Raw genomic sequence first — 27,940 nt, forward strand, 5'->3', positions numbered from 1 at the left:
GGGAGTTTTCACACATTTTGTAGGATCATTTTTAAAGTATAGTTTACTATTTATTTATTTTTATGTAGAATATTATTTATAATTACACAGTCTTCATAGAGATTAGATTCTGTTATTAAGTCTATTGATTTGACGGTCCATTCTAGGCCAGTTATCACCAAAAGTGTATTTTTATCCAGCTTTTAGGATCAACCAATCACACCTCTTGAAATGATGACTCATACCTAGCAACGGGGTCAAACACCCCTCCTCACTAAGATAAGAGTTTCTGTCTATTCCTTGCTCAGAGTTCTCTGAGAATTTTCTGGAATCACTCCTAAGCTAAGACTCCTTGCTGGGAAATTTTTAGGCTAAGTTAGGAGCTCTCTGCGAGGATTCTCAGAATCTTTAGGAATACGGGCCCTGGCCTCCAAATTCACTAGATCCTAAACTGATCAAGTATCTGTGGGATGATCCACAGAGGCACCTCCCCTCAACTCAACCCATAGGACCCAAAGGCCCCCACTAACAACATTCTGTTGCCAGACACCACAGGACACCCTCAGAAGGCCCATGTCCATTCTTTTGGAGGCACAAGGGAGACCTACACAATATTAGGAAGGTAGTCATAATGTTATGCCTGATCGAGATATTTTAGACTAGTAAGTGAACATTTTGTCTTTAAAGCTGATGTGTTATAATTAGAAAAAAGGAAGTGAAAGGACAAGGGGCAAACTTTGATGCTAGATGATTGATATAGAGCATCTCCGAACCTGCAGCTCCGGCCTGCAGTGGTCAGTATGCATCACTGATTTCCCTTCAGTCAAAGGAAGGGAAATCAGTGAACCGGTGACACTCACTCAGTACATCACACTTTCTTTCTGTATGCGGCTGCATAGCTACAGACCTGTCAGGGCGTCCATGTCCACTGCTGAAAGCACCTACAATGGGCATATGAGCATCAGAACAGGACCAATGGAAGCTGGTGACTTGGTTTGATGTACCACATTTTCTTTTACATCACATGGATGGTCGGGCGCCTATGCGCCACTTACATGAGGAACAGATGGTACCAGGATGCTAGGAACACCCACTTGCCATTGACATAAGGATGAGCTTGGTGTGCAACAATGTTCAGGAGGTGTACCACCTAAATGCCAGGTCCAAGTTTTCCAAAAGAATACGTTGTATTTAGATCATCAGTGATATTCACTTCATCAGCTGGTGTTCCTCATGTTGTGGATGATTGATGTACATCTCAACACAATAACCCAAAAACAATACATGACATGATCAGATCTTGCAGCAGCTTAATTCTTTTTCAGGGGAAAAAGCCTGGGCAGCGCAGGTATCCCTTAGCTGTAGTATCACCCGATCGGCTGCTCCCTACGGTATCCTTTTCCACCCTTGGCTAATGTTCCTGAAAAGTCGATTCCTTGATGGCAATCACCCACTCGATTCTAATACAAGTAATGTGTGCGATTAAATTTCATGGTGCGGCACACAAAACCCTGAGAAGAGAACTAATCTGGAGCTAACTTCTAATTCATTAAAGTAGCTCCTGATTATAGTATACTCATACTAAACTATTAGTATATCAGAATTGTTCTGGGATATCCGTGAATCTACTGCCTCGTCATGCATTTTGCGATCAATATATTCTCTTCTTAAGTGAAGTGGGGCATCATTCTGAGTTACTTTTAGAAATGCATGGTTATTTAATAATTGATACCATTATATCCTGTTTATTTGCACTCATACAAAGCAGAGTACAGTTTTGTATGTATTCAAAGTGCTCAGTGCTCAAGTCTAAGCTGTGTCTTGTTCCTGCTCTAAGTCTTTACAGCGTTCCATCAAGAACATTTAAAAGTAGTTCGTAGTAAAGTCGGTAAAACCTTGTGTTTTCCTTGCTCAGAAACACCTTGTTCTCAGTCTGAAACCTGAATCTAAATATTAATGTAAGGGGCATTCCTCTATACCTACGAGCATAATGTTACTCTAGTATCTACAATCAATAACTGGGTTAAAGTAACAGTTTGATGTGTGTTTACATGCAGTTGGATCTGGTTTCTAATCGGGTCCCAGGTCACATCTTCCTTTCTTTCTCTTATCTTTAATACACACACACAACCCGGCGATGCTCAGAGCAGACTTGAATCGTCTCATGCGGATTGGTGTGGTTAATTAAGTTCAGCCCGTATCAGCGTTTATCTGTAATTAAAGCCTTCTGTGTGCTCATTACAGCAGCTGTTATGGCTTCAGCCTCCTTCAAGAACTTGGGGATTGATTAGGCGTAATATTGCATTTTTGGAATGAAGAAAATTCCTGGTAGAATTAGACCAGTCTTCTGTTGTAGTGTCATCATTTTAACATTTGTTTAAGCAGTTCCATTAGTCACGGTTTTACAGTCCTGTGGGCAGTATACAAAGAGTGTAAAGAATTGTGTTTTTAGACTTCAGTAGTGCTAACAACCTATAGTTCTATCAATGCTAAGGCCAAAAAGCATTAAACAGCTGAAACAGCTAGCAGAGTGCTATTTCTTTATGCATATTCACATGTTTCCTGTAAAAACAGAGCTAGGGTGGCTGCCTTGCTCATGAAGAACCCAAACTTTTTCTGATTGGTCAGCGCCAGTGACCTGAGCAGGCAGTGCCCATAAATGTTTGGGCTAAGAGCCTGAATAAGAAGAGGGGAGGAACATGAAAAGTCAATAAAGCGTTTCATTGGACGCAATATTAGTATACGCCCCCAAGTGCAGGATGAGTCATCAATGTTTTTAAATAGTTTTCCAGGAAACTATAAGCTCCAAATTTCTATTAGGAATACCTAATATGACTTCCTACTTGCTGGACCAGATACTGGCAAATAGAAATAGAAACACTTAAACATTAAATTTTATTTCCTGGGGAATTTAAAAGACCATTCTTTCTTGGATTTGGGCATGTTTATGCTCAAGCAATTGTAAACAGTCCTAACCTTTTGGTTTGATTAAATAGGAAAAAAGGTTAGGATTGTTCATGTTATGGAGAACTTGCTAGCTACCGTGTACACTGCAAGAAATTACCATGCTTCTTGCAAACTGAGTCTAAAACCATGTTTTGGGCTTCATGTTCCTGCTCGACCCATAGAGTTTACATTTCTAAAATAAAATTGCAGTGCTGTGAGCCACAGCTCTAGCCCAAGACTTTTAACACAATGTCATATTTGTAGACAGCAAGCACTCATCTACTGTATTACAAGGCTGGGTCAACAAGAAGGTCTTATGCTAACATGGTGCTAATGTTAGCTCAGCTAGTTAATATTAGCTGAGGTCTGCCTGGAAAAATGGTCGTTTCAGTGGCAGCTATAAATGAGAAAGGCCTTTTTTTTTTCTTAAATCAAAGGCCCATCTTTTCATAAATTACAAAGAATTCTGAGCGGCAGATTTGCTTCCATTTTCACTGAAAACTGCCATCATGCCATTTCTAGTCATGTGCCTCATAGTCCCCTTAAAACGATTTTATTGTTGTGTTTCCTTATCTCTGAATTCCAGGTCTAGAACAAAACCTGCATATAAAAGTATTAAATCTGGACTTTTGAAAAGACCAATTTAGCATTGAACTCACAGCTGTTTTGTTGTTATTGTTGCCTTCATGTCCCAAGCTAACCAGAGGCGAAGCTTTGAACCATTGTGAATTACCAAATAATTATTACATCACTGGGGCCACCGTCTGGCCCAGAATCTGTTGCAGAGGCAAGAGATACAAAAAGGGCATTAGATGTCTGACGATGGAGGGGGAAATTAGGTTTTGTTCCTAGTGGGAGGGAAGCTAATTGTTTCGAATGAAACCGAAATTTGATTGGCAGGGAAATGAAATCATTCTTCCTGCAAATGGCAAAGTAAGGACAAATGAGTTGCAGGAATACTCCCAATCACACAATAGCACCAGCTGCGGCTTTCACGAAACACTGGAGGACTATTGAGTTAAATGCACTGTGGTTACGGAGGATGATAATTGTCTTACTAATAGTTTTTATAGTCATGTTCCAAATGTGCTCTATAACATGTTTATTTTTTTTTCCAAATATGACATCAGCACACTATAACACAATAACACGCCCACATATGCAAGTCATCCTGTTTTTGCCTTGCGTTCACCAACCGCAGATTGGATCAAGCCGGCAAAAGCTTCCTGGACTTCTGTGTATCCAACAAGCTCAAAAGTGGTAGAGTGTTTTATGACCATAATAACTGAGAGGGAATTTTCTACCATGGTTATGGGTGCAGTGGTAATGCATTAGGTCTGAAAGCCGAGCTGAGTAATCGCAGCGTAGACCTGCCCCCTGGACATGATGGCTTTTATACTCTGTATGCATGGTGGATGACACATTACAACCAAAGCAGTGTCACTTTTAGTCAGGAGCCCACCCAGTACTACAGCACATAGTTCTGTCTGGATGACACTGTGCTTCCTGGTAGCTGTCGGCATGATTACAAGTCATATTCTGGTTATTGGCAGTGTGCCAGCATGTGTAGGGCAGGTTTGGGATTGTTTTTAACACGTGGGGATTCATTTGGAGCATTTCACTAATTAACTTTGTTCCAGTGGAGCATTTTCATTGTTTTAACAATGTTGTTTATAAGGACTTTGCTCAGGTCAGAGAAACCCCTTAAAGTAAAATTACTTTCATAAACAAGTAAAAGTCTCTCTTACCTTTTACAAACTTTCCTGAAACCCGAAACTGTCGTCACGTAGCTTGTTTTGCTGGATAATTTTATTGAGAAATGGATTATTTGCCTCGTCATTTTAGCTCAAAAGATAAATAATAAAGCACAGTGGCTATAAATTAGGAGATAACATAAGTGCATATAACAAATTCATCTTTTCATATACACTTGTATAAGGGACTGGTCTTCCTTTAACCTGCACTACAGCTGTGTGGTTGAAATCTTTAAACACTGATCAGTAATCAATTTGAAAGGGCTTTTTAAACCACACCATTGACCATATAGTCTTAGGATGTACCTATACATATACCGTATGTACACTTGAGCTCACATTTCCATGAACCTGTCCTCGTGGTTTGTGGCATTCGAGGCCGTGGACCAGACAATAATGCTGCCTAGTAGAAAACAGCCCACAGTCTGTATCTATAAATAGACATGCCAATTTCAGCAACGGCAGCCTCCAGACATGTCCATCAGACTCGCCAGTCTCACTTTCGTTTAACCATTCGTTGGTAGCCCAACTGCATTAGCCAGGGTTAGCTGTTCAGCAGGTGAAATGACCAATGAGATGCCCAGTTACAGATTACTGCTGCAAATTAGATGTTTGTTTACCTTAACTAAAAGGAGTCAATGTTTTTTTTTTTTGCGGATAGGTGGAATGAATACTGGACTTTTACATCAGCCTGAAACAAGACTCCAAAGCCACATGAACGCTTACCAAATGACATGAATAAAAAAACAAACTGTCTTGTTACATCTGGGTTACAAGAAATGTTTTGATAAACCTGCTTGTTCAGTATTGCTGTGTGTTAGCACCCTAACCTGTAGTTACGGCGCACATACCTTACTGGACAAAAATAACTTTACTCACTCAAGTCCTGTGTCCTCTTGGCGCTGCCAGATGTTGTTGTCTTTTCAAATTACCTTCGGGATCCTGATGGAGGTCTCCAGCACACCTCTGTTCAAAGTGAGGACCAAAACCTTTGCATATTATAGGGCACACACACCCACTGCCTCCCTCCGGGCTGACGTCAGTGTCAGGGAAAAACAGCCCACGCTGAGATTCGTGACAGCAGGATGATTCAGTGTGCGCTGGCATCAGGGGGCAATTTAAACAAAAACACTATCAGTCGCTGTTTGCTTTACAGGAGCTCAGTTTCTGGACTTTCCCTACCAGCATGATCTCCTCCACCGGAAGGGCTAATGCAGCTGTAGCCTTGACTTGTCTCTGGTGGATTTCAAACCTCAACACCAAGGACATTACTGGTTCCTGAAAGAACAACAAATTTTGAAGCTAAGCCAGAGACAGGAAATAAACTATTATGCTCTAATTATTTTAAAAAGAGATAAGGTTGAATATCGGCTAAGTGATTTTTTATAAAAATTTTTTCAAATCGCTTGAGTACATGTGCAGATGTATAGTCTATGTTACAGGGATTGTACAGTATTGTATACACAGAGTCTGGGCATTGGATAGCGGATACAAAATGTGGAACACAAAGTAATTTATAATTTTGTATTTTTAAAAATGTTACTGCTGATTTTTTATCTTAGCCACATAGGTATTGTGGTAAAGTCGTCCATTGTTAGTGGGTTACATGTTTGGACCCTATCTCTCTGCGATCTGCCTGGTTAAATAAGACACAAATACAGCCGAGTAAGACCTCACACACATACACAAACAGCTCCGGGTATGTTGTACACAAATCGAGACTTCTTATTCACCCGGAAGCAACTGCCCCGATGCACGCCGACACTCTCCGCAGAGCAGTAGCATAAACAAGCGCTCCCGTTTGATCCTCATTGGGAACGTTAAACGTACAAAGGCAGCTTGCTTCGCTGGGTGCACAGACAGAATCCGCAGGCTGTGTCTCTGGCTAATTGTTGCGATCCTGCAGCGAGCCATAATAAGACTGCAGTACCGTTTCATGCAACAATAAGCATTTGATGTCAGCTTTAATTCATCTGCTTGTTCCACACCACAGCTGGGAAATCAACGCCAGTGCTAAATATGTTCCTTGCAAGAAAATTTTAACTGGAAAAGTATGATGCTAATGTGATCCAAATGTGATCCAAACTGAATTTTTTTGTTTTGTACGTCATCTGAATGGGCTGTGGTAAATGCCTATAATATGACCTAATAATGTGTCCCTGTTTCAGGGTTATTAATGCTGGTAAAAGCGCGCTGAATGAGGACCAGGCCTGCTGCGAGGTGGTAGTGGCGAGACGGAGACCAATGAGCTACTGTCCCCCCTCCACTCCTAGCAGGACCCCCACCGCTAAGAGGCGCAACTCCTTACCCAATGGAGAGGGCTTAGGACTCAGAATGGATCACAACAAACTGGGAGAGGTAAGAATATACAGAAAAACTAATTCATTGGATGCAGTGGTGTTTATAGTAGTGGTATACAGTAGTATATAGTGTACAAATACACTGCCTTTATGTATAAACTTGCTAATTTGCTAGCAGACTGTGACCTAACTGGTGGAGCTACTCACTTGTAAACAACTCATGTTTACATCAAAGCCTGTAAAAATGGGGTTAATTCTGTATCAGTGTTTATTAGTAAATAGAAAAAAAACCCACTTAAAGGAACATTTTCTTCTAGACGTTCTAGAAGAAAATGAAATACGAAGCTAGATCCACATTAACATGCAGTAGCTTAGCATAAAGACTAGAAGCATAGGGAAACAGCTAGCTTGGCTCTGTGTGGAAATGTTTAACAGCACCTCTGTTTACCACAAATATGTATAAAGACGTACAAACCTCTCAGTGACGTCACCCATAGTATTCCTAGAGAGCGGTTTTGAAGTGTGGGCGGCAATGGGCGTCGCCATCTTGGCACTCCGCCTAAATCCTGGCTAATTCAAAAACGGGCAAAGAAGTGGCGCTTGAGTGGAGCCGAGGAAGACAGTTAGCAACTTGCGATGGCAACCGTCTGTCATTCAGTGGAGCCACGCATTAAATTATGATTTAATTATTGACTTGTTTTCTGGAAAAAAGCCTCAAGTTTGCCTCTTCCGCTTCATTTCTCAGCTCTGGAGGTTGCTTCTTGGTAAAATCAACTATGGTTGAATGCGGGCTAATGGGCCACACATGGTTACACATTAGGTTTTCTACAGATTAATCTAAGAGATATAAAGGAGACATTTGTGAGCAGAACAAAAGGCATGCCATCTCCAGGATTTTAGTGTGGTGCTTTTCTTCCTGTACCTTATTTTTCCATTTTGTGCAGATAAAATACTTTTTTTAGATCCACCTCCACAAATTGGCCGTAAGTCATGAAAAACTATGGGAACTGTGAGAAGCAGTTGAGACAGATTGTCATCATGTGTGACTCAAGTTCATTAATAAATCCCAAAGGTTTGTGAATTTCATCCGTTGCTACGGTTACACCCTCTGCGATACGTGGGAAATCTTGCGTATCCTTCATGGAAGCCACTTACAAAAGCCAATATTTGAAAAAAAAAGGAATTATGAATTTATGGGACTTTATGTTCCAAGTCTTGTTTGAACTGGTGTTTCTGCACCAATCACGATAAAACAAATTGGACCTCCTTGGTGGACAGAATGAGTCATAATGTTTTCACCCAGGCCTCCCCTTTCAGATGACTCAGCCGTGCTCCCAGTTGAACCAGTAGTCAAGGGCAACGTTTTGTTGTATTTGGATGATATGCCTCCTTTTTAGTTTGATCATTTAGATGATCTGGGCATTGCAGCCGTTTAAATTTTCCTCTGTGAATGTTCTGTATCCTGACGTTTGGTGGAATAGGCCTACTTCCTATTGTTCTGGAGTCATCAGTGGAAATAGCTCTCATTGGGGGTGAATAACTTTTCCCAGTTACAGAGCAAAGCACATGTATATCATCTGGGTGTGTTTTAGAGAGATGTCTGTGAACGCCTGAAAGTAACTGTCCTCTGTTTAGAGTGGTACTTAAATAAAAGTATTCAAAATGAAAGTGCGCAATATTTGGAAAGCACTACTTTAAACTTTAAACCCAAAGTTTAGGACTTTTGACTTGACTTTAGTGGAAAACTGTAAGGCTGACCAGTGACTTGAAAAACAATGACATGGTCGCACCTCTGTTCTCCAAAGCCATCAAAAAACTGAATCTGAAATAACTGAGCATGATAGTGAGAAATGATTCAAAATGCTGATCCTCTTACAGATTCTCTCCATGGAAACTCTGATCTCATAATGACAGTGAGCAGAAGATTAGTGTGAGAAATATGTTGTTCTCAGAGCTTGAAAATCCTCTTCATCGTTTAGGCACGACTGAGTGGTTTAATGTGATTATGTTCAATTTAGCTGTTAATTTGCTTTCTCACTGTGCGCTCATGCCAGCTCGATCCTTTTGTCTGCAGGACAGCGAGGGACTCGCGTTCCACTACTGGGCCCTGTTCGACGGCCACGCCGGTTCAGGTGCGGCCGTTGTCGCCTCCCGCCTGCTGCAGCACCACATCGTCTGCCAGCTTCAGGCCGTCATAGACATCTTACGCAACCTGGCCGTTCCACCCCCGACTGTCATGGGGGAGGAGCCTGACGCCAACCCCTTCATGCAGGGAAACACACCTGGACCTCACCGCGCCCTGACCCGTGCTGCTTCCCTGCGTGGGGCCGCGGGCGCCCCGGGCTCGCCGTCCAGCACCCCGCCTCCGCCGCGCTTCTTTATTGAGAAGAAGGTCCAGCACGAGAGCCTGGTGATAGGCGCCATAGAGAACGCTTTCAAAGAGATGGTGAGACACAGGTGACAAGCATTCACACTCAGTGGATGTCACATTGCCATGCCTCATTACCTACCATTTGAAGACTTCAGATGAAAGGAAATGTGGCATGAAGTAAACATGGAGAAAAAGGTTTATTATCTAACTGCGACAACATCGTTACCATCCAGAGCTCTTTAGGCTCCAAAGCTATTTTAAGATAAAGCAGCAAAGACAAAGGTGATATAAATAGCACTGAAAACAAGGTGTATATTTCTGGTACTACACATGCTGACTCACTGGAAAGGCCTACGCAAGACACCTGATGGAACCGAGCTATTGTTAACATTGGTAGTGCCTGGGCTTTTCCCTTACCGGCAAATGAGCACATCTGCCGTGAAGTCTTGTTCCATTCAAAAAACATTGAAGTAATTTGACAATTTGAAGTGACATTTCATATCCCAAAAAAATTTACTTTTCTTACAAATTATAATTTTTCAATGAAATTTGGAGAGTGGATTCAAATAAGGCTGTCATTTCAGTCTGCAAATATGGAGCTAAACACAAAGAGCATGAAGAGAGGGAGCGGCGTTGGCACGATCAAAGCGAGTGAATTCGGGAAGCTAAAACACTGTCTTATCATTATCTAGTTTCATGGGGGTAGGGGCAACTTCTAGAGCGCAAATAAACACCTCTGCACAACCCTGCAGGAACGTGCTGCGCTGTCAGATTTTGCGTAAATGCAGCTTAAGGGAAGTCTGTGGTCGCTGCTCAGACTGCGTCTTTGGCTCAGCCTCGACCTCAGTCAAACAGACACACACAGACCTGCAGCCCTTTATATAACCAGAGCGGAGAGCACAGGGATGTGGGCAGAAGGCAGAGTCTCTGCAGATAAATACAACACCAAAGACTTTGTACTCTAGTTTCCACTGAAAGGGATTGCTTTTCTGTTAGCATATGCAGCCTGCTTGTTGCGTTTCAGGGCTTTAGCTTCACAGGAGGCCGGAGTCAAGCTAATAATATGGACATTACGCAGATGTAAGATATTTAAATAGTTGCCCTGGCCCATGGAAGCAGCTTTTTGACCATTTACACGCAATCAATCAATTAATTGCAGCAATACTCAAAATTGCTTTCAGTAGAACGTACGACTTTCAACAACTGTAGGTTACAAGACTAAGAACATGAATAGCTCCCGCCGCTGTTGACACTGGCGTTGGTTGAATACGTTTCCCCGAAACACTTTATCTTATCAATCACTTCCAAGTCTCTCGTATTATAAATTGAAGCTGGTGAACATATATGGTGAATCACAGAACGGTCTGCCAATGGCTTCCACATTAAAAATGCATGGTACGCATGATTGCAGTGTGTGCACCGCAAACATTCACAGGGCCACCGAGCTGATATGGGAATGAGGTTATCGAAAGAGCCAATGCGGCACGAATAAACAAAGGCTGGTATCGGCTCCTGGATGCCGGGCTGTGTTTGCCGTCATAATCTGACATATGCAGTATTTGCGCTTCCGATATTCTGACCTGAGGACAAAGGAGTCCTAACCTTTCGCGTCTGTGTTTACAGCTCATGTGGACAAACTGGCATCCGGCGTCAGAGAAATGACTAATTTCTAATTTCTCCTGTCTAAACACAACTCAGACGCATTAGACTGTGGGTTTCTGTGTAGTTTAAGGGCAGCTTTATGCAATATGCCTCAAAGAGCTACCTATTTAATACAACTGATGGTGAATATTTTAGAAACAGGAATCTACGGTTAACAGTCATTTTCCATCATTCCTTTATAGGCTTTTTGTGAAGCCCCATTTGAAAACAGAGGTCTTTTATGAGCTAAAGTGCACCCCTAGTATTACCACTAGATGGCGATAGAAAGCAGCCCAAGCACTTGGAGCTGCACCCACGTGTAAAGAATCCCTGTGAAGGCTCCCTCTAAAATCAGCCGCCCCCCTGCTCCCCCTTCCCCTTGTGAATAGAAGCACTCTTGCGCTTGATTTGACATCCTTAGAGGAAGATTATCACTGCATCAGTTAAAGCTTTAGCCTCTGCTGAAAAGATACTCCAACCCTGCAGGGAAAAAAAGAAAAAAAAACACTGCTCCTCCTCTGTCTGAGCTACAGATCTGGAATCATGCATTTTCTTTTATGCATATGGACATGGAGCTCTAACATAAATTGCCCCTCTTGGATAAATAAAGTGAATTGAAAGAACTAAATATGCATGGAGAAATTTACAGAATACATCTGCATGTACTACCAGGACATAACTTCTTGAAGTGGAGACACAAACCTCAACAACAAGTGATATATTATTCAGACGCAACAAGTTGTTTTTTTGTTTACTGACACAAAGGCGACAAGAAGAAGTCCAGGTTAAACCAATCAATAGTGTAAAACAATGCCCACACCAGATTCTTTCCACTCTTGCCTCTTGCTGACTTTTCTGTGTCTCATTATCTCTCTCCCCGGCTACATATTTAAAAACCCGCCTTGTGCCTGTGCGCGCCGCCTGCAGTGCAGAAATAAACGTTTCTGTCGCTCGTGGGTGGACGTGGGAGCCTTTTCGGATCGCCGTCGTCTCGCACGATGTTTCATTAAAGATCAACAAAGCTGTCTCCTTTCCCAGGACGCCCAGATCGAGAGGGAGAAGCAGGTCTATAACATCACAGGAGGATGCACGGCGCTCACTGTGGTTTACCTGCTGGGAAAACTGTACGTCGGGAACGCCGGTGACAGCAGGTATGTTTTAGTTTGCTGCTTCGGCCATTAAAATGAAAGGATCTGTGGAGGCTGGGGTGATAATTACACTGTAGTGAAGACATATGGCGGTGCATGAACATGCAGGGGCAGGAGCAAATAGATAGTTATGTTCTTTTGAACCTAATGCAACAAGTTCATTACTTTTTCATTTTTATGTGTCTGCAGGGCTATCATCATTAGAAACAATGATATCATTCCCATGTCGACAGAGTTCACGCCGGAGTCAGAAAGACAGCGACTCCAGTTCCTGGTAAGAATCTGCACGTCTGAAAAGAAATCAGAATTTTTGACAAATAAGTTTTGTCTCAATCAGCCATGCTAGCTTGACTCTACACAAACAACCCAAAGCACCTGATCTGCACCGAACCATCTCACCTGGCTTGACCAGACAATTATTGACCGTTGCTCACAAGCGGCACAATCAGCAAGGCCCTTCTAGTTTGGCATGGGGCTGCAGCGCAGGGAGAATCAACCAATCTGAGGACGCTCAAAAGGCTTGTTAGCTAAGAATAGCCGGCTGTGATTGACCTTTTTATAGATAATAGCAGTTAGCAGTGACTCATGTTTCTGCACGAGTGCGTTTTATTTGGATTTGATGAATAAATGTGCGTCAAAGGCAGAAGTAGAAGAAATGGTTCGGTTTTACCCCAGCCCTCATTAGATGATACAGAAAGTTGGGGTTTTAGCATTTTATAAATACATTGGCTTGGAATATGTCAGTTAATAATAGATGGTTTGGCTTCTTTTTAAACTAAATTTCTCGTACTATTCTCAAAGTACGTTCAATTCTGGCCAGAACATGTCGAGTTGGGCTTGAGACCGATGGAAAACGACTCCTGTCTGCCTCACGTTAAGCTGCTTGACTGACTTGAAGACGGTTGTCTGTCCTCCAGGGTTTCATGCAGCCTCACCTGTTAGGAAATGAGTTCACACACCTGGAATTCCCCCGGAGAGTTCAGAGGAAGGAGGTGGGCAAGAGGATGCTCTACAGAGACTTCACCATGAACGGATGGTAAGTCCTCCCCTCGTCCCTTTCATTTTCTCCTATTTCTGCAGACTGAGAGGGACTCATGCAACAGCAAAATTATTAGTTATCGAGAGCTATTCCATTCAAGTGTTGATGCTGGGTGGAAGCTGCAAACGTTCCCTGGGATCGTAAACCCCAGCCGTCTCCACCTGCATCCATATTAAATGAAACAATAATCTAAAAAAAAAGGCCTGATTTGTTTTTCGCACTGTAGCCTCTTCTCCTGACACTCCTTCCCTGCCTCCCTTTTCTGCTGCTTATACTCTTTCGATACAGTTGCAGCTGAAGAGACCAGCAGAGAGCTAATGAGGGAGCAGCCCTACCTGATATGATATAATGATAGAGCGGAGATGGTCCTGTATGTGCAGTGTTATGTGGGCTAGCGAGGCGCCATGCTGTTTGACTCTGGCTGCGGTGGAAGCCAGTAATGAGATGTGCTTTTACTGACATACACACCCACGCTCGCTGCTGACACACACACACACAGGCACATACAGTGCTGTGCCTATTGTGGCATGTGATGTATATTTCAGAAAGAGACCGCCCCTCAGGAGCTGAAATGTTCCAGACAAGATATGCCACTGAATCAGCTGCTGTTATGTTTCTCTTCAGGCCCTAGAAAGGAAGTAGTTAGGAGTCATTTCTTTTTTGCATCTTGTCCATATCTCAAAAAGATGCGGGACTCTACTAGCATAGCATTAGTGTTCGTGTTATGGTTCTGATACTAAAACTATAGCTGTAAGCTAGCTAGCTAGCAGTAAATGCAGCACTGCTATGTTATCACCTTTTAAGCTAGTAAGCACGTTAGCTGCTTTTTAGCACGTCCAGAAGAAACAGAGCAGCATTAGCATTCATTTGGAGTCTCTGTTTACCTGACGAACATATAGTGCTGCTTAAAAATTTTCTACATTTGTGGAATCCAAACTCTCCAGAGATGGTTTTGTAACCTTTTACAGTCCGATGATCAACAACAACTCTTTAGACTACGTCTTTCTCCATGTAAAGCCATGTATGTCTTGCAAATCCCTTTTGCAACTCGCAGATATGTAATATTGGCTCACTTTGCTGAATAAACGAACACAAAATTGTAATAAATCTGTTTAGTTTGTTTGGTTAGGTTCTTTTTGTCTACTTTCAGGACGTCAGTTTCAAGCAGAAATATAGAAAAACTCTTAAGCGACACTGGTGCTGTATATCCAATATTTACTCTTTTTGTAGCTTTGTTTCGGTCTCCTCCAACTCCTGAGAGAAATATCTGGCTTTTAGGCTACTAAATCTCATGTTGTTCACGAGCTAGCAGCTAGCAATGGGCTGAAAGATACTGAAACGCTACACAGAGCGTGTATGTGGGTTCATTGCTACTCGCGGCACATTACAGACATCAAGTCGACCCATTGTTAATATGAAAGTATCCCACATTTCTGGTGATGCACGTCAGAGAAAAGAGATATAGCATGCAAAGTAAGCCAATTTTGGGAGTAAGCCTTCTCATTCAGAATTCCCCTCAACTACAAGATTAAATTGTGTGAAGATAAATTCGCACAATATGTGACTAACTGTTGTCTCTACCTGAGGTGTTAAGCTTGACAAGCACAGATGGGAGGGTGGGTGACGGATAAAGCGGCGGTATCTCTACCTCTCTAGTACAAAGGCACAGAGGGAAAAAAAGCCAGACAGAAAGAGATCTGGGTCAGGAAAAGTACAACGCTCACTTTTGAGACTGACAAATTGGCAGAAAGAGACACGGGCGGACAGACGGAGTCAACCCTGGTCAGATATGAGTCCGTTTGAAGTTGTTGATATTCTCCTCTGACTGGTGACGCCAAACTTAATCTAGCTAGTTTAAACACATCAGTGTCAACCGTGGAGTCTTTCAGTCTGACATCAAAGCTTCCTTTCTAAGTACGTTTTCTGATCTTCTCCCTCCATTTGTGCACTTCTGAACTTGCATTTGTTGTTTGCGTGTGCATTCTGAGAGTCCATTCCCTCTCGCTAAATCTTTCAGCAGCACAAACACTTGTTATTGCACTCTAGAGACACACTCTGGCACTGAGATGCAACTTAGAGCGGAGGCCTCGGAGAACAATGCCATTCACTTTGTTTCTCGTCTACAGTACATGTTCATTACGAGCGAAATGAATCTGACTGCTACAATAATAAATGGGTCAAATACAAATTAACGTCTGATTATAGTAAATGCACGGTATAGGTTTACAGAAACGCTATGCTATGAGCTAAGGCGGAGAGCTGGAAAAACAGGGATTTACCAGTTAGGGAGGGTCCAATGAAGCCACAATATCAAGTTGCATTGATCATTCTTTTACAATGTATCTCTGGCAGGTCCTTCAGTTTTATGAATGTGCTGCGCTAAAATACTCGCTGGAATGCCCCTTTAATGACAACAAAACTAGCTTTGAGCACGACAATGAAATATTATTACTTTACAAAGTTGTTTTGATGACTTTTACTGTCACAAAGATGGAGCAACAATAGCATTTATCTATGTTTGTTTCCACCCGACTAATGTTTAGGCGTAAATCTTTGTCCTTTTAGCTCCGTTTTTGGTCTCCACCGCGCTCTTTTCTTCCTAACTGATCCACTGTGTTTGCAGGCTACTGGCTATTTGTTTTATGGCTTTGGACAAGTGGCGTATAGTCTGTTGCTTCGAGAAACAATGCTGAAGAGAGCAGTGACAGAGAACCAAAGCAGCAAAGTTGTGTGCGGCAAAACCAAAACAATTTGCTGAAAGATGCGTAAAGTATCATAAAGCTGAGAGACGGAAGAAGACCGAAATACACCTGAGTATTCTGTTTCTTGTTTGTGTCTACATCAGCGATTTACATTTAAAAAGGAAGGTCTGAATTGAGTTCCCCTGAGCTGATGATGATGATAGAGAAGCAGGACACAAAAAGGCCCCAGTAGTCAGCCAGGTGGGAGTTGCCTTTGGTTGTGGTACATCTGGATGAGTGATGATGTACTCGAGGATAACACACTGTGACATAAATAGAGCACTTAAGATAGGATAATTAAAAGATCTCTAAGGTTTCCTTTTCTTCTCTACATATATACACCGATCAGCCACGCCACAACATTAAAACCACTGACAGGAGAAGTATATAACATTGACCATCTTGTAACAATTCAGTGTTCTGCTGGGAAATGTTTGGACCTGGCATTTGTGTGGATGTCACTTAGACATGTACCACCCACCTAGACCAGACCAGGCACCCCCCACCCCATAGCAATGCCACTCCTTGATGGCAGCAGCCATCCCCAGCAGGATGCAGCCTGACACAGACACACACACACACACACACAAATGGTTTAGGAACAACTCAAAAAAACATGAAGAACAGCACAAGGTGTTGACCTGGCCTCCAAATTCACTCCATCCCAAACTGATCAAGTATCTGTGGGGTGATCCACAGAGGCCCCTCCCCTCAACCTATAGGACCCAAAGGACCCCCACTAACAACATTCAGTTGCCAGACACCACAGGACACCCTCAGAAGGCCCATGTCCATTCTCTGATGAGTCACAACTGTTTTGGAGGCACAAGGGAGACCTACACAATATCAGTTAGAATATTTGTGTGCAACTGTGTGTGTTCAATGTATACTTACTTTGGAATGTGTGTATATATACTAAGGATCGAGAGACATCACTATCTTTGCTTTTGTTTCTTTTCCCACACACAGGGCATACAAGACCATCGAGGATGAAGATCTCAAGTTTCCACTCATATACGGCGAAGGGAAAAAGGTAAGCGTGTGTGCGTTCGACTGTGAGAATCCGTGTCTTCTTCAAGCCATGTATGTCTACTTGGAATTCAGAGCTGCAGAGAAAATCACTCGCTCCAAAAATTGTCAGTCAGACACACACTCATTAACAACACGCCTGCCAGCCACCCGGAGAGTGGGCGAACACTTGATCTCTGATGTGTAACACACTGTGTGCATGTGTGTCGCTGTACAGTACACCCTCACTAGAAGAGAGGAGAGACGGTCCATCTCTTTCGCTCCGGCAGCAACGCTACATCTAACGGGCGCTTCCAGACGGCCAACACTCGGGAGATGGCAGTCGTCTCTCTGAGAAAGTTAATCCACACTGGGATAGCATCGGAGAGATGAGAAGGAGAGGCCGAAAACAACATAAAATGCTCAAACGCATTTAATTCTCAGTCACGTCCGTTCATGTTTTCAATCTTTTCGGTTCGATACAAAGAGAGACATAACAAGGAGCCCTGTCGGAAAGGAAAGCGGATTCTGACGACCACACAGTGCCAGTGTTGTCTGACGAACGGAATTCAAAGGGCGGCCACAACAAAGGCTTTTCACACGCGGATGAAAGAGACGAAGACTTGCTGCAAAGGAATTTGATGATTAAAAGAATAGTTTAGTTCAGTGTACTTTTGCCACTTTACAACAGCGCGGCATATATACGGCATAACCCTGCCAGCCTTAGTATAGCTTGTATAGAACAAATCTCTCCGTGTAAGAAAGGAATAGAAACCCTTTATGACAGAGCAGCTCATTTGAGAGGCTGCTAGCAGATGTATGGCGAACATCAATGCAAAGCAGAGAAAACTTTCAGCCAGATACTGACGAGATGACTCAAACGCTGCTGTTCTTTCAACATATGTACAATTTTTGATCGGAGAAACTTTTCTTGCAGTATCCTAACTTGACGCATCTATATTTACTGTGCCATTATCCGCTGAATTTAAAAAACACCAGCAAATCACCAGTTACCGCCAGGTCTGCCTCCCACTTACAGTGCCTGCTTCATGTATGTTAATGTGGAGTGAGCTAAAAATGACTCACTTATTGATGGGGGCAGAAAAAAGATGAATCCCGAAGTGAACAGGCGTTTATTAATATGCGTTCCTGTGGACTCTGCGTGCACATCTAACCAAATACAGTAGTGATGGGAAGTTCAGCTCTTTTCCGAGAGCCGACTCTTTTGACACGACTCCCAAAGAAGATCCGTCTCTTTCGGCTCCCGAACAGCTCTTTATTTAGTATCGTTTATGGCCCAACGCAGCAAATACATACGTGTCACATATGTGTGTTTTGAGAAGCCCTTTCGCATTCGATTTTTTTATGATAAGCCTAATAATTGTCTCATTTTGTGCAGTTATTCTGTCACAAAAGCGTTCTTAATTTTGCTTAATATCTCAGTAAAACTTTGAGTATGCAAATAAATCAGCAAAACACTGCAATTAAATCCACACAAGCAAAAACGGAATCAAACTCAGTAAACAAACAGTATGAATGTCCTCGTGCATGTTTGTGGAGGAACCTGCTACCAATATATTTTCATTTGTGAAGACACTCTGCTCTGCCATTCCCGATGTCTTTAAATTTCAGCCAGATGCTGCTTCGTTTACGGGTGTCATTCATAACTACGTGCACTCGTACTCTTTTCCTCACCGCTGTCTGCTGTCTTACTCAGTTACCCACAGCATCTGCCCCCCTCCCCCCCTTCTGCTTTCACATAATGGTATGATCCCAAGTTCTAAGATCCTCTTGTGCGCATAACACGTCACTAAAATACAGTCCAAATGCCTGCATGTGTTCTTGCCCCATCTGTTTTAATGAGGATGCATCAGCCGACTTGTGACAGGCAGGTATCCCAGAACGCATTTTGCTGGCGTCATCAAGTACGCTGCTGGTTACAGTTACAGAATGACCGTATTGCGTCCTTCCGTCCTCCAGAGTCGAACTTGTCAACTCTGAGCTACCAAGTGCTTTAGTCTGAATCTTGCATGCTTGGTATCGGTAAACGCCCAACAACTCTCCCAACTATTTGCTGGACGCTGCTTAACCCTCAACCAAAGCTTTTATCAGTGACAAAAAATTACATCAGATCAGATTCGTTTGTCCAGACAACACAAGCCGATCTGCGTGGGTTTCTGGAGACACGGTTTTTCAATACAGAAGAGTGAAAAAAAGCTTACCCCCAAAAGTGCTGGCAGATGAATTATTTCAATGTATGTCCGCAAACTGTCGTTCTCAATGTATCCTCCAGCCTTTTGAGACGTGTATGTAGATAACCCACTGGAATCAACGCCAAATGTGGTCTGGATCCGAATGGCATTTGATGTCCAGACTTCATAAAATTTGGATCTGGCAATCTGAACAAGACACAGGACTGCCCAAGTCAGTCACCAGATTTAAACCCTATATTTTCCCGGATGAGAAAGGAGACTGAGCACAGAGAGTCCCTGTCACAAACACCAACTGAGCTGATTAGAAGGCCTTTAAAAAGGATTTCCAAAGAAGGGCTGTCCAACCAGATATTAGACACTTTTATTTCCTGCGTTTCCTTTGACATTTGCATTTACCTTCAGCTAGCTCGATAAAAGACATTAAAACGATTAAGCCAGGCACTACTTTTGTCTCATTATTTTGTACTCAAATTCAAACGCCTTAAATGCTTAAAATGCCAAATCGGCCAAATTTCCCTTTGCTCCTAACATACTTACTTTGTAGGCCGCTGCAAGTTGTATACGGTATCCAAGAGACAACAGAGACAAATGCTGCCATTTTGACCCTGTCACTCAGCATGAGATCACATTTACTTCCTTATCTCCATTAAAAAATGTTTTCTAAGAACATACAATATGTAGGAAACCTAAATGAGACCATCTGTGTTGTCCAGGCACGGGTGTTGGCCACCATCGGCGTGACCCGCGGGCTCGGTGACCATGACCTCAAAGTTCACGACTCCAACATCTACATCAAGCCGTTCCTTTCCTGCTGTCCAGAGGTAAGAGCTAGCGCTGCAGCTAACCTGATGATTCAGAGTCTTCGCCAAAATAGACAAAGGTCTGCTTCAGTAGTGACTTATTGACTTTCTGCATCCACGTTAAAAGTTATTACGTATCTCGAGCCTTTTATCTTTTCAGATATCAGACGTGAGTCTCTTCTTTTCAGATAAAAGGAGACACTGATGTTTTGGAGATGATTTTTTTTCTCAGTGATGATGTTTGTATTAAAAAAATAGCTCTTCTTTAAATGTAATATTTAATCTGATGATATTGTTAATAAGATCAATTCTTCTGTGCCTTCATACAAATGCATTTGAAACTAAACTGATTTAATGGCGTGTTATCACCAGAGTTAATAGATACTGAGAGTACAAAAGAAATCTGAATCCTGTCCTTGTAATTCACCCTGGACATGATGAACTTTGAGTCCAGAGAACATCAGATCAGTTTCGTCTGCGGTTGGGGTTTGTGGCCAGACATGTCATCGTTTATTTCCTTAAAGCTATTAAGGCCCAGTCTGGGGTGGTTTCCTGTGCTGCAGTTGGCGTAATTACAACCTAAACAATCCTCCTCTTTCTTAACTATCTGGATCACATGTTCGACATGTTCTTTCTTCCTCGTCACATGAACTGTGTCCTGTTTTAAGGGACACATCCATCACATGACCGAGCCTCCTTCTGCCCTTGTCACATCTGCGCCACAGTCAGTGGAGCTAGCATTTTGCTGCTTCTCCGTCCTCTGCTGCTGGAGAACTTGAGCTCCCCTGTCTGTCTGTTCAAAGTGCTTTCATCTCCTGATGTAGTTTGTCTTATGGAGTTTTGCATTTTTTTTTCCACCCTGAGCTCTCTGCTTGATCTTTAATTCATTAATACCGGAGGTTCATGCCGGGTTCACATGGAAGACTTAACTCCTCTCAGCACTCTGTGTCTCTGTCTGCGTTTCTCCTCACCAACACAACTCTCACCCCTCACTACAGCCTCTCAAGAGGTTCCTCAAGATGCTCTCTGTCAAAGAAAACTGCACTGAGTTCATCGTGTTATGGAAATGTCGCTCACTGTTGCTGTGTGAAGGGCAGGGTGGTATAGATTTCAGTATGGGCGAGCAACTCGAGCCGCGTCGGTCGAGTGCACTTGATCTTTTGAATCGCCTAGAGAAATCTTTATCTTAGTGCAAATTTAGCACGCTGAAGTTCTGATGTCTTTGTTACATGTCCGGAGCTAACGCCAACGAGCACAAGCGCTGGTATTAATGCAAGCTGCTGGCTTCTTGTTTTCCCCCTAAGCCCAAGGCTACTTTTTGAAGTTTCAGTCTGAAAAACATCTCAGTTGGTCTGTATTCAGTCGGACACAGCTGCAGAGCTGTCCAAACTGAACAAGCTCGGCCACTATACTGCAGACAAGAGACACTTAATGCCATCTATTGTATTTCAAAATCCCCTTATTACTATCTTCAAGACTCATTGAGATTTGAATAACTCAGAGATGGACATGAATGCTTACCTTGAAAGGCAGTTGGAGTCTGGCGAAATTCTTGAGACCACACGACAATCCAGCTTGTCCGTCTTCCACACAGGAGTCGACCAGTCAGCATCTGTTGAATAACTCAATAGCTGCATCTGAGCCGAGAACACCTAACTTCTAGCCAGACCTGCCTATTCTGTTTTCCCCTTTTGAATGACAAATACAGATTACTGCCACCTGCTTGTGTTGAGAGTTAGTCAACTCACCCAGGTGCAGACCGTATGTGCTAATTGGCTGTTGGCTGTTGGCTGTAGTCTCTGCGGTGTGTTCAGGTGAAACGTCTTGGTCCAGACAAAGGCGACTTTGTTGTTGTTTGCAGGTAGCTTGGTCGTTCTTTGATGTTATCATTTAAAAGACTTTTTATTCTGCCGTTAAAACATTTTTCCAGGAACCATGTATGGAAATTCCTGGTTAGCCGTGAATTTCTGGCTCACTCACTGCTTTTTTTCTTTTTTTTTTTTGCTGAATAAATCACTATTTAAGGAAGCAGACAACTTTCTGCACTTTGAAGACTTTAGATCCTCCTGCATACTTATACATTAACTTCATTTCATGTGAAGTTGAAGTTAATGTAAAATGAATATTGTTACTTATTTAAGGTATCTGCAGTTGCAACAGGCAGACCTGAAAAGATCCGAAACGTCGGATGCTATAGGTTAACTGACAAAGAATCTGTGAGGAAGACTTTTTTTTGGTCATTTGTCACCAGGTGAAAGTGTATAACCTGACGCAGTACGAGCACGGTGCTGATGACGTCTTGGTGATGGGAACTGACGGCCTCTGGGACGTCCTCTCTAACCAGGAAGTAGCCGAAGCTGTTACCAGCTTTTTAGCCAACTGTGACCCAGATGACCTGCACAGGTGGGAACGTTCTCCTTCTTTTGCGTTTTTCTTTACCTCTGTTCTTGCATGTTTTATTTATTTACAGAAAAAGTAAATACTTGCTCTTAGCCTCTTGACTCGCTTATGCAGAGTGGGTCAAGTATCCCTTTGGTATCTATAGTCCACAGACAGCAATTTTCAGACAAGGAAGTCGCCAGGGTGCTATTAAATGTGAATGATGCTTCAGACAGTGACAATATAATAGTAAGGGCTTCATTATCGTTTCTTCCATTGCGCAGGTACACAATGGCAGCACAGGACCTGGTAATGCGAGCACGTGGCGTGCTGAGAGACAGAGGCTGGAGGATCACCAACGAGCGCCTGGGCTCCGGAGATGACATCTCGGTCTTCATCATACCCCTGATGTACGGCAACCGCCAGCCCTGAGGACCCAGACGGTTAGACTGCGGTTCAAGGACCTGAAGGGCCTGTGGAATCAACAGGATTGCTTAGTCCTGAAACCTCTTTCAGTTCCTTTATTTATTTGTTTCCTTAGACGGACGTCAAGTGGAACGAAGATTTGCTAGTGCTTCGTTTCTCTATAGGAGTTCAGGATCGGTCAACTCAGGGGAATTACAGTCAGCAAAGCTTTGTTGTTTTATCTTTTTAAGGAAATAAAAAAAGATGATTTTGTTTAACTTGAATCAACACTAGAAAATGGAAAATGCCGATGTGACACCAGTTTCACTGGGTGATGACTGTTCCTGAACTTCTGCAGAGATGTGAAAGCTACAACCGAATGCTCTTCCAAAGTGGAGAAAAGCTCTTTCCTTCCGTCTCTTTTCCTCTCGTGTTATGCTATACTTGGCTCCTTCTCTGTCTCCTCTCTCTTTTAATCCCCTCTTCTTCTCTTAAACTGCGCAGTCAACTTGTTCATTATTGATAAAAAAAAAATACCTCCTTCGGCTTGTGAACATGGACCAAGCTGACTGGTCAGCTGAATTTTCCGTTTTGCCACAGTGTGGCTTAGAAGGATTCATTTACTTGCTGAAGAGCTGCTACCAGTCTGACGGAAAAATTTAAGAAGGCATCAATATGGACGCAGAAGAAAAGAGACAAAGTTACTCATAGAAGAAATGCCCATTTAAGGAAGAGCTCATGAGGGGATATGAGCTTGTAATGGGTGTAACAAAGTTTCATATCGTTAACAAATAAAATTTGGGGCAAGAGTTTGTCATATTAACTTCTTCACAGTATAAAAATAAATAAATGACAAGTCATTTAGTCTATCATGTCAAAAACAAAATACAAAATTTGATTCACAAACTTTTCTGGCATAGAGTTAGTTGAGAAGCCACTGCTCTTGTAGTCTATTAAATCTATCTAGCCTACAAAGAGAAAAATGTTAGCTTAGCCTAAACACTGTAAGCTAGCCTAACTCTTTCCAGAGATTACAAAAATAAAACTGTAAAACTAATCACTAGTATTAATCACATAGCATTTAGGTTTTTAAATCTGTCATTTGAAAAGTGAAAAGCCAAGCTGTTTCTGTTACTTCCAATCTTAATGCTAATATAAGCGAACGTGCTTCAAATTTACAAATTGCGGCGTTGTGTATGTTGCTGCCTTCAAACAGGGATGGAAGTGAATGATAATTGAATATATTGTAATTGCCATATACAGTTTAGTTTCTAATTTTATTTGTCTGAAATAATGCTAATATTTTCATTATTCCTTTGCATTACCTGCATTACAAGTTCCCTTGTCGTTAGCTTGCTAAGCCTTTAGCCTTGGAAGCTTATAATAGCTAGCAGTAGGAGCATAATAGCTTTGTCATGACATGTGCTCATTTTACCATGAACTCCAACAATTTTATATACATGACCTCCTATGCCATGACCATGGGTTCCATTTGAAGGCAGCAAATAAGAAATCTTTTTAAAAAGTACTTCTAAATTAACGAGTCCTTTAACGATTGAAAAATAACTTCGACTTAGATTAAATGACCTGTACATTAGCCTACAAAGGAGCCATGATACAGTACACTGAAGGATTAAGAGGCAAATATTCCCTGCAGCAGGGAGGATTAAATAAATGTATAATAAACTGTAATTTCCAAAAAGAAAAAAAGAATTACAAGTCAATTTTAACAAAAAAAAAAAATCTGAAAGCGTTCTTTTGCTTCAACATGTTCTGCAAGTTACATAAGCTTCAGATGCAGACGGTGGTATCCTCAGAGGGACCAGTGTGGGAATAATGACGTCCCACGTGTGGATGGATGTAGTGAAATACTGTGTGGCAGTGCATGCAGTGACATATAGTGTAGGCCTGGGATCATGAGCAACGGTGCAATGGTTTAAACTGCTGTTTGTTTTATATGGACTGAATTTGTATTTATGTAATGTATGTAAGAATTGGTGACCATGTTATTAGTTTGTAAACGTGCAAAAACCATGCATATATTTATGAAGTTGTTGTTTTTTTTTTTCCTGTTAACGTCATCGCAGATATTTAGCATCAGAGCTAAAGAATGAGGATGTTTACCATGAAAGAAGGAAATGCAACAACAGTGCTAATGGCCATATACGAAACCAAATCATGTGCCGTTTTTGCGCGTATTTGTCTGGGTTTTGTAATTTATTGGAATGATACCAATGTCAAGAGTTCAGTTTGTTGAGTAGCATAGGGATGCAGGAGATGAGAAGATCATCATTTATGAAAAGTTTGAAGGAAAAAAAAAAGATTGTCAGCATAAAGTTCAAACTAACTGCATGTTTTAGAGGAGCATTTTGGCAAAAAAATTAAATAAAATAAAACAGGGATGGCTTATATTTAATGGCTTATTTCCTCTGTAGTGAATAGAGTTTTTGAGTAGTGCAGGTTTGCTTTAGGCTAAGTGGGAATATGTCCTAACTTATTGAAAGAGGTGATGGACTGAATCCCAAAAGGTTCATTTGGAAATTGTGCTGCTATGAGGAAGCCATTGTAACAAGAAGTTCAACACTTTGGGAAATACACATTAATTTTCTTTGGCGGATTTAGACTAGAAAATGTATTGTTTCGGTACGGTAAAGATGAAGCAACAGCTGGCTAGCAACCACCTAGCTTAACTTAGCATTGAGTAGACTGGAAACGGGTGAAACAGCTTGCCTCACTTTCTAACTAAATCATCTACAACGACAACAAAAACTCACTAGTTTATTTATAAGACTCTGTATTTCAGTTTATAATACTGTTTTGGTTCCAGACTTTGCGCTAAGCTAAGCTAAGCACTGTAGCGTCATATTTATTCAGCAGACAGGAGTGTGATATCAGTTGACGCATTAACCTCTTTACAAATAAGGGTATTTCCCAAAATGTCAACCTTTAGGTCACATGATGTGTGCCATTTTGTTACCTGGAGTATTTATCATCTTAGCTTGGACTTTTTTTTGCCACTGACTATAATTGTCAACATTCCTCCTACATGCAGCAGCCGTTTACCTGAAGTTCATACGGTGCATTTTCCTCCTGTACATTCCATGAAAGAAACATTTCATTTTAAAATTATGTACGTAACACGCGTCATTGTTACCACTAGTGCTGAATCCATCTGTCGGATAAGCTAGCAATTTCTTATTTTTTTTTTTTTAATTTTTAAAACTGTTTTGCTTTACTTTACTTTTTAGTTAAAAACTCTTCTGATGTCACCCAAGCTTTGTCTTAGCATGTCTCCCAGTTCAACACAGTTGTTGCATCTTTTTTGAACTGGGAACCTGTGAAGGCAATGTTAGAACAGGACATCAGTGTACGTGTTGAATGTTCATCCCATCATTAAGCCTTTTTATCTTTGATGAATGTGAAAAAAAAATAATATATCATTTATTTTTCTCATCCTAATGTGCCACCCAACTGCTGCAACTCAGGTTCAACTGTTGTGCGTTGCTGACAACCTGGTTTTCTAAAGGCAGGGAGACCACCATGATGGTTAAAAAGTTCCAGTATATATGTAAATATGTGGGGGTGGATTGGCGTACGGGAAGCTCTTAGACTGGAACGCTTACTTTGACCCTTCAGTCCGACTGTAGGTTTCTCATATTGAAGTTGCTGTATTGTGAATTTTGTCATTGCTGTTGGATCTTTTTCTACCTTAGTCTACAAGGTTGGTTGTGGGGCAAATACAAAGAGCTGCCAGGTTTTTTTTTTTCCTGTAGCGAAGATGAAGTTTTTAAGTGACCATTATTCTATCCTCAGCCTCTTTGTTTGTGAATGTGAAATGTTCATTTTATATAATCAAAACATGAGCTATGGAGTATAAAGAAATTTTTTTTTATGTTGTTTTTTTTGTGCAACTCTTGAATTAGGGCAAAAAAGAAAAGAAAAAAAGCAACGTTTACCTTCAGTGTTTCTTATCCAGAAATGAAAAAGACAATAAATGTTTAAGATCAATGTAAAAAAAAAAAAAAAAAGTTGTGGTGTGTCTCATTAAAAAAAAAATATATATTTGAATGTCAAGTAGTAACACGTAGTCGATAGTTGCCCCAAATCTTTCTGCTCTCGGTGCAAATCAATCTCGAGGAGCAAGCAACCAAAGGGAAGGGCGGACGAGATAATCAGTACAGTTGCTGTTTGTATTCCCTGGGTTCTTCATGTGGGAAAGTAGAAACTAACAGAGTCAACTGGCCTCCAAAAGACTAGCTGGGGTTTGTAAGGAGACGGCAGGGGGATTCATTAGTGGAACTACACAGCGTAGAGAGTCTGAAACGTGTTAAAAGAAACACCACCAGCAAACTGTACGTGCGGTAAATGTGTGCACGGTTATTCAGACCTCAGTAATAATATTAACTGACGTCCTGTATTGTGTGTCCATAGCCAGGACGCCAGACCGAAGCTCCCCCACCCACAAAGTTTAGATCTGGAGTGCTTCATACGGTGACGGACATCCCCCACGTCATCTGGGCGCCATAGAGTCGATTTTGTTTACAACAACATGGCTGCCGTTGGAAAAGAGAGATGTTTAGATTCTGCTAAAGCAGAAAAGACATTGTTGCGACGCTAAAACCTTTGAAGGATGAACATGGACAGTAGGATCTTTTCCTTTAATTATTATTAGTTAATTTATTTATTTGTACTCCAAATGGCATGCATCCAGACCAGTTCTGGTTAATATTGAGTCTGGCTACACCAGGCTAGTGTCTACATCAGTAACAGAGGAAATACGGAGAAAAGGTAATTAATGTCCTTCTTTGTGTAGTACTGCTATTAAATGGTTTATTTATTACCATGGTCAGCTGGTGATTTGATGACCAGTTATTTACATCGACATGTGCTTTCTGCTTGTAAATTACAGAGCTGAGGAGGGTTGCACAAATCCAATTTAGTTTGCAATTCATTCATCTCAAAAAGAGAATTTAGACTAGGTATACTGATGGGATGATTTTTTTGTATAGCCACTAGAACAGTGGCTCCTTCATTTAAACACCCACCTTCCTAATAATTTTTGCAGTCCCTAAATCTTCAAAACTAGACATCCCCCCTGAGGTAAAGTCCAGTTTTACTAATTGCATTTTCAAAAGAGGGAGCACTGGTAAAAGACTGCAGGTCAAAGACATTCAAGTTTCTGGAGGAGAAAAAAAAAAAAAAATCATTATTTACCT

The 27,940-nt window shown here is 41.7% G+C and overlaps 1 protein-coding gene across 2 annotated transcripts in view; it reads left to right on the forward strand.

Annotated features, from left to right (window-relative positions):
• Positions 1 to 26,535, forward strand: part of LOC311508689 (protein phosphatase 1H-like) — a gene marked incomplete at its 5' end in the record, with an annotated part of 28,936 nt that extends 2,401 nt beyond the window's left edge. Inside the window, 9 exons of one of the 2 annotated variants that reach the window (XM_084573597.1) lie at positions 6,848 to 7,037; positions 9,054 to 9,425; positions 12,030 to 12,142; positions 12,329 to 12,413; positions 13,057 to 13,175; positions 16,889 to 16,952; positions 19,854 to 19,961; positions 22,192 to 22,343; positions 22,604 to 26,535. In XM_084573597.1, coding sequence (XP_084429723.1) covers positions 6,848 to 7,037; positions 9,054 to 9,425; positions 12,030 to 12,142; positions 12,329 to 12,413; positions 13,057 to 13,175; positions 16,889 to 16,952; positions 19,854 to 19,961; positions 22,192 to 22,343; positions 22,604 to 22,751 — 1,351 coding nt within the window. In that variant the 3' untranslated portion in view covers positions 22,752 to 26,535. The remainder of the gene's footprint in view (positions 1 to 6,847; positions 7,038 to 9,053; positions 9,426 to 12,029; positions 12,143 to 12,328; positions 12,414 to 13,056; positions 13,176 to 16,888; positions 16,953 to 19,853; positions 19,962 to 22,191; positions 22,344 to 22,603) is intronic. The other variant, XM_084573598.1, reaches the window with a different exon arrangement.
• Positions 26,536 to 27,940: the final 1,405 nt, after the last annotated feature.

This window comes from Chelon labrosus (genome assembly GCF_963514085.1).
Source record: "Chelon labrosus genome assembly, chromosome: 23".
Taxonomy (NCBI): Eukaryota; Metazoa; Chordata; class Actinopteri; order Mugiliformes; family Mugilidae; genus Chelon; species Chelon labrosus.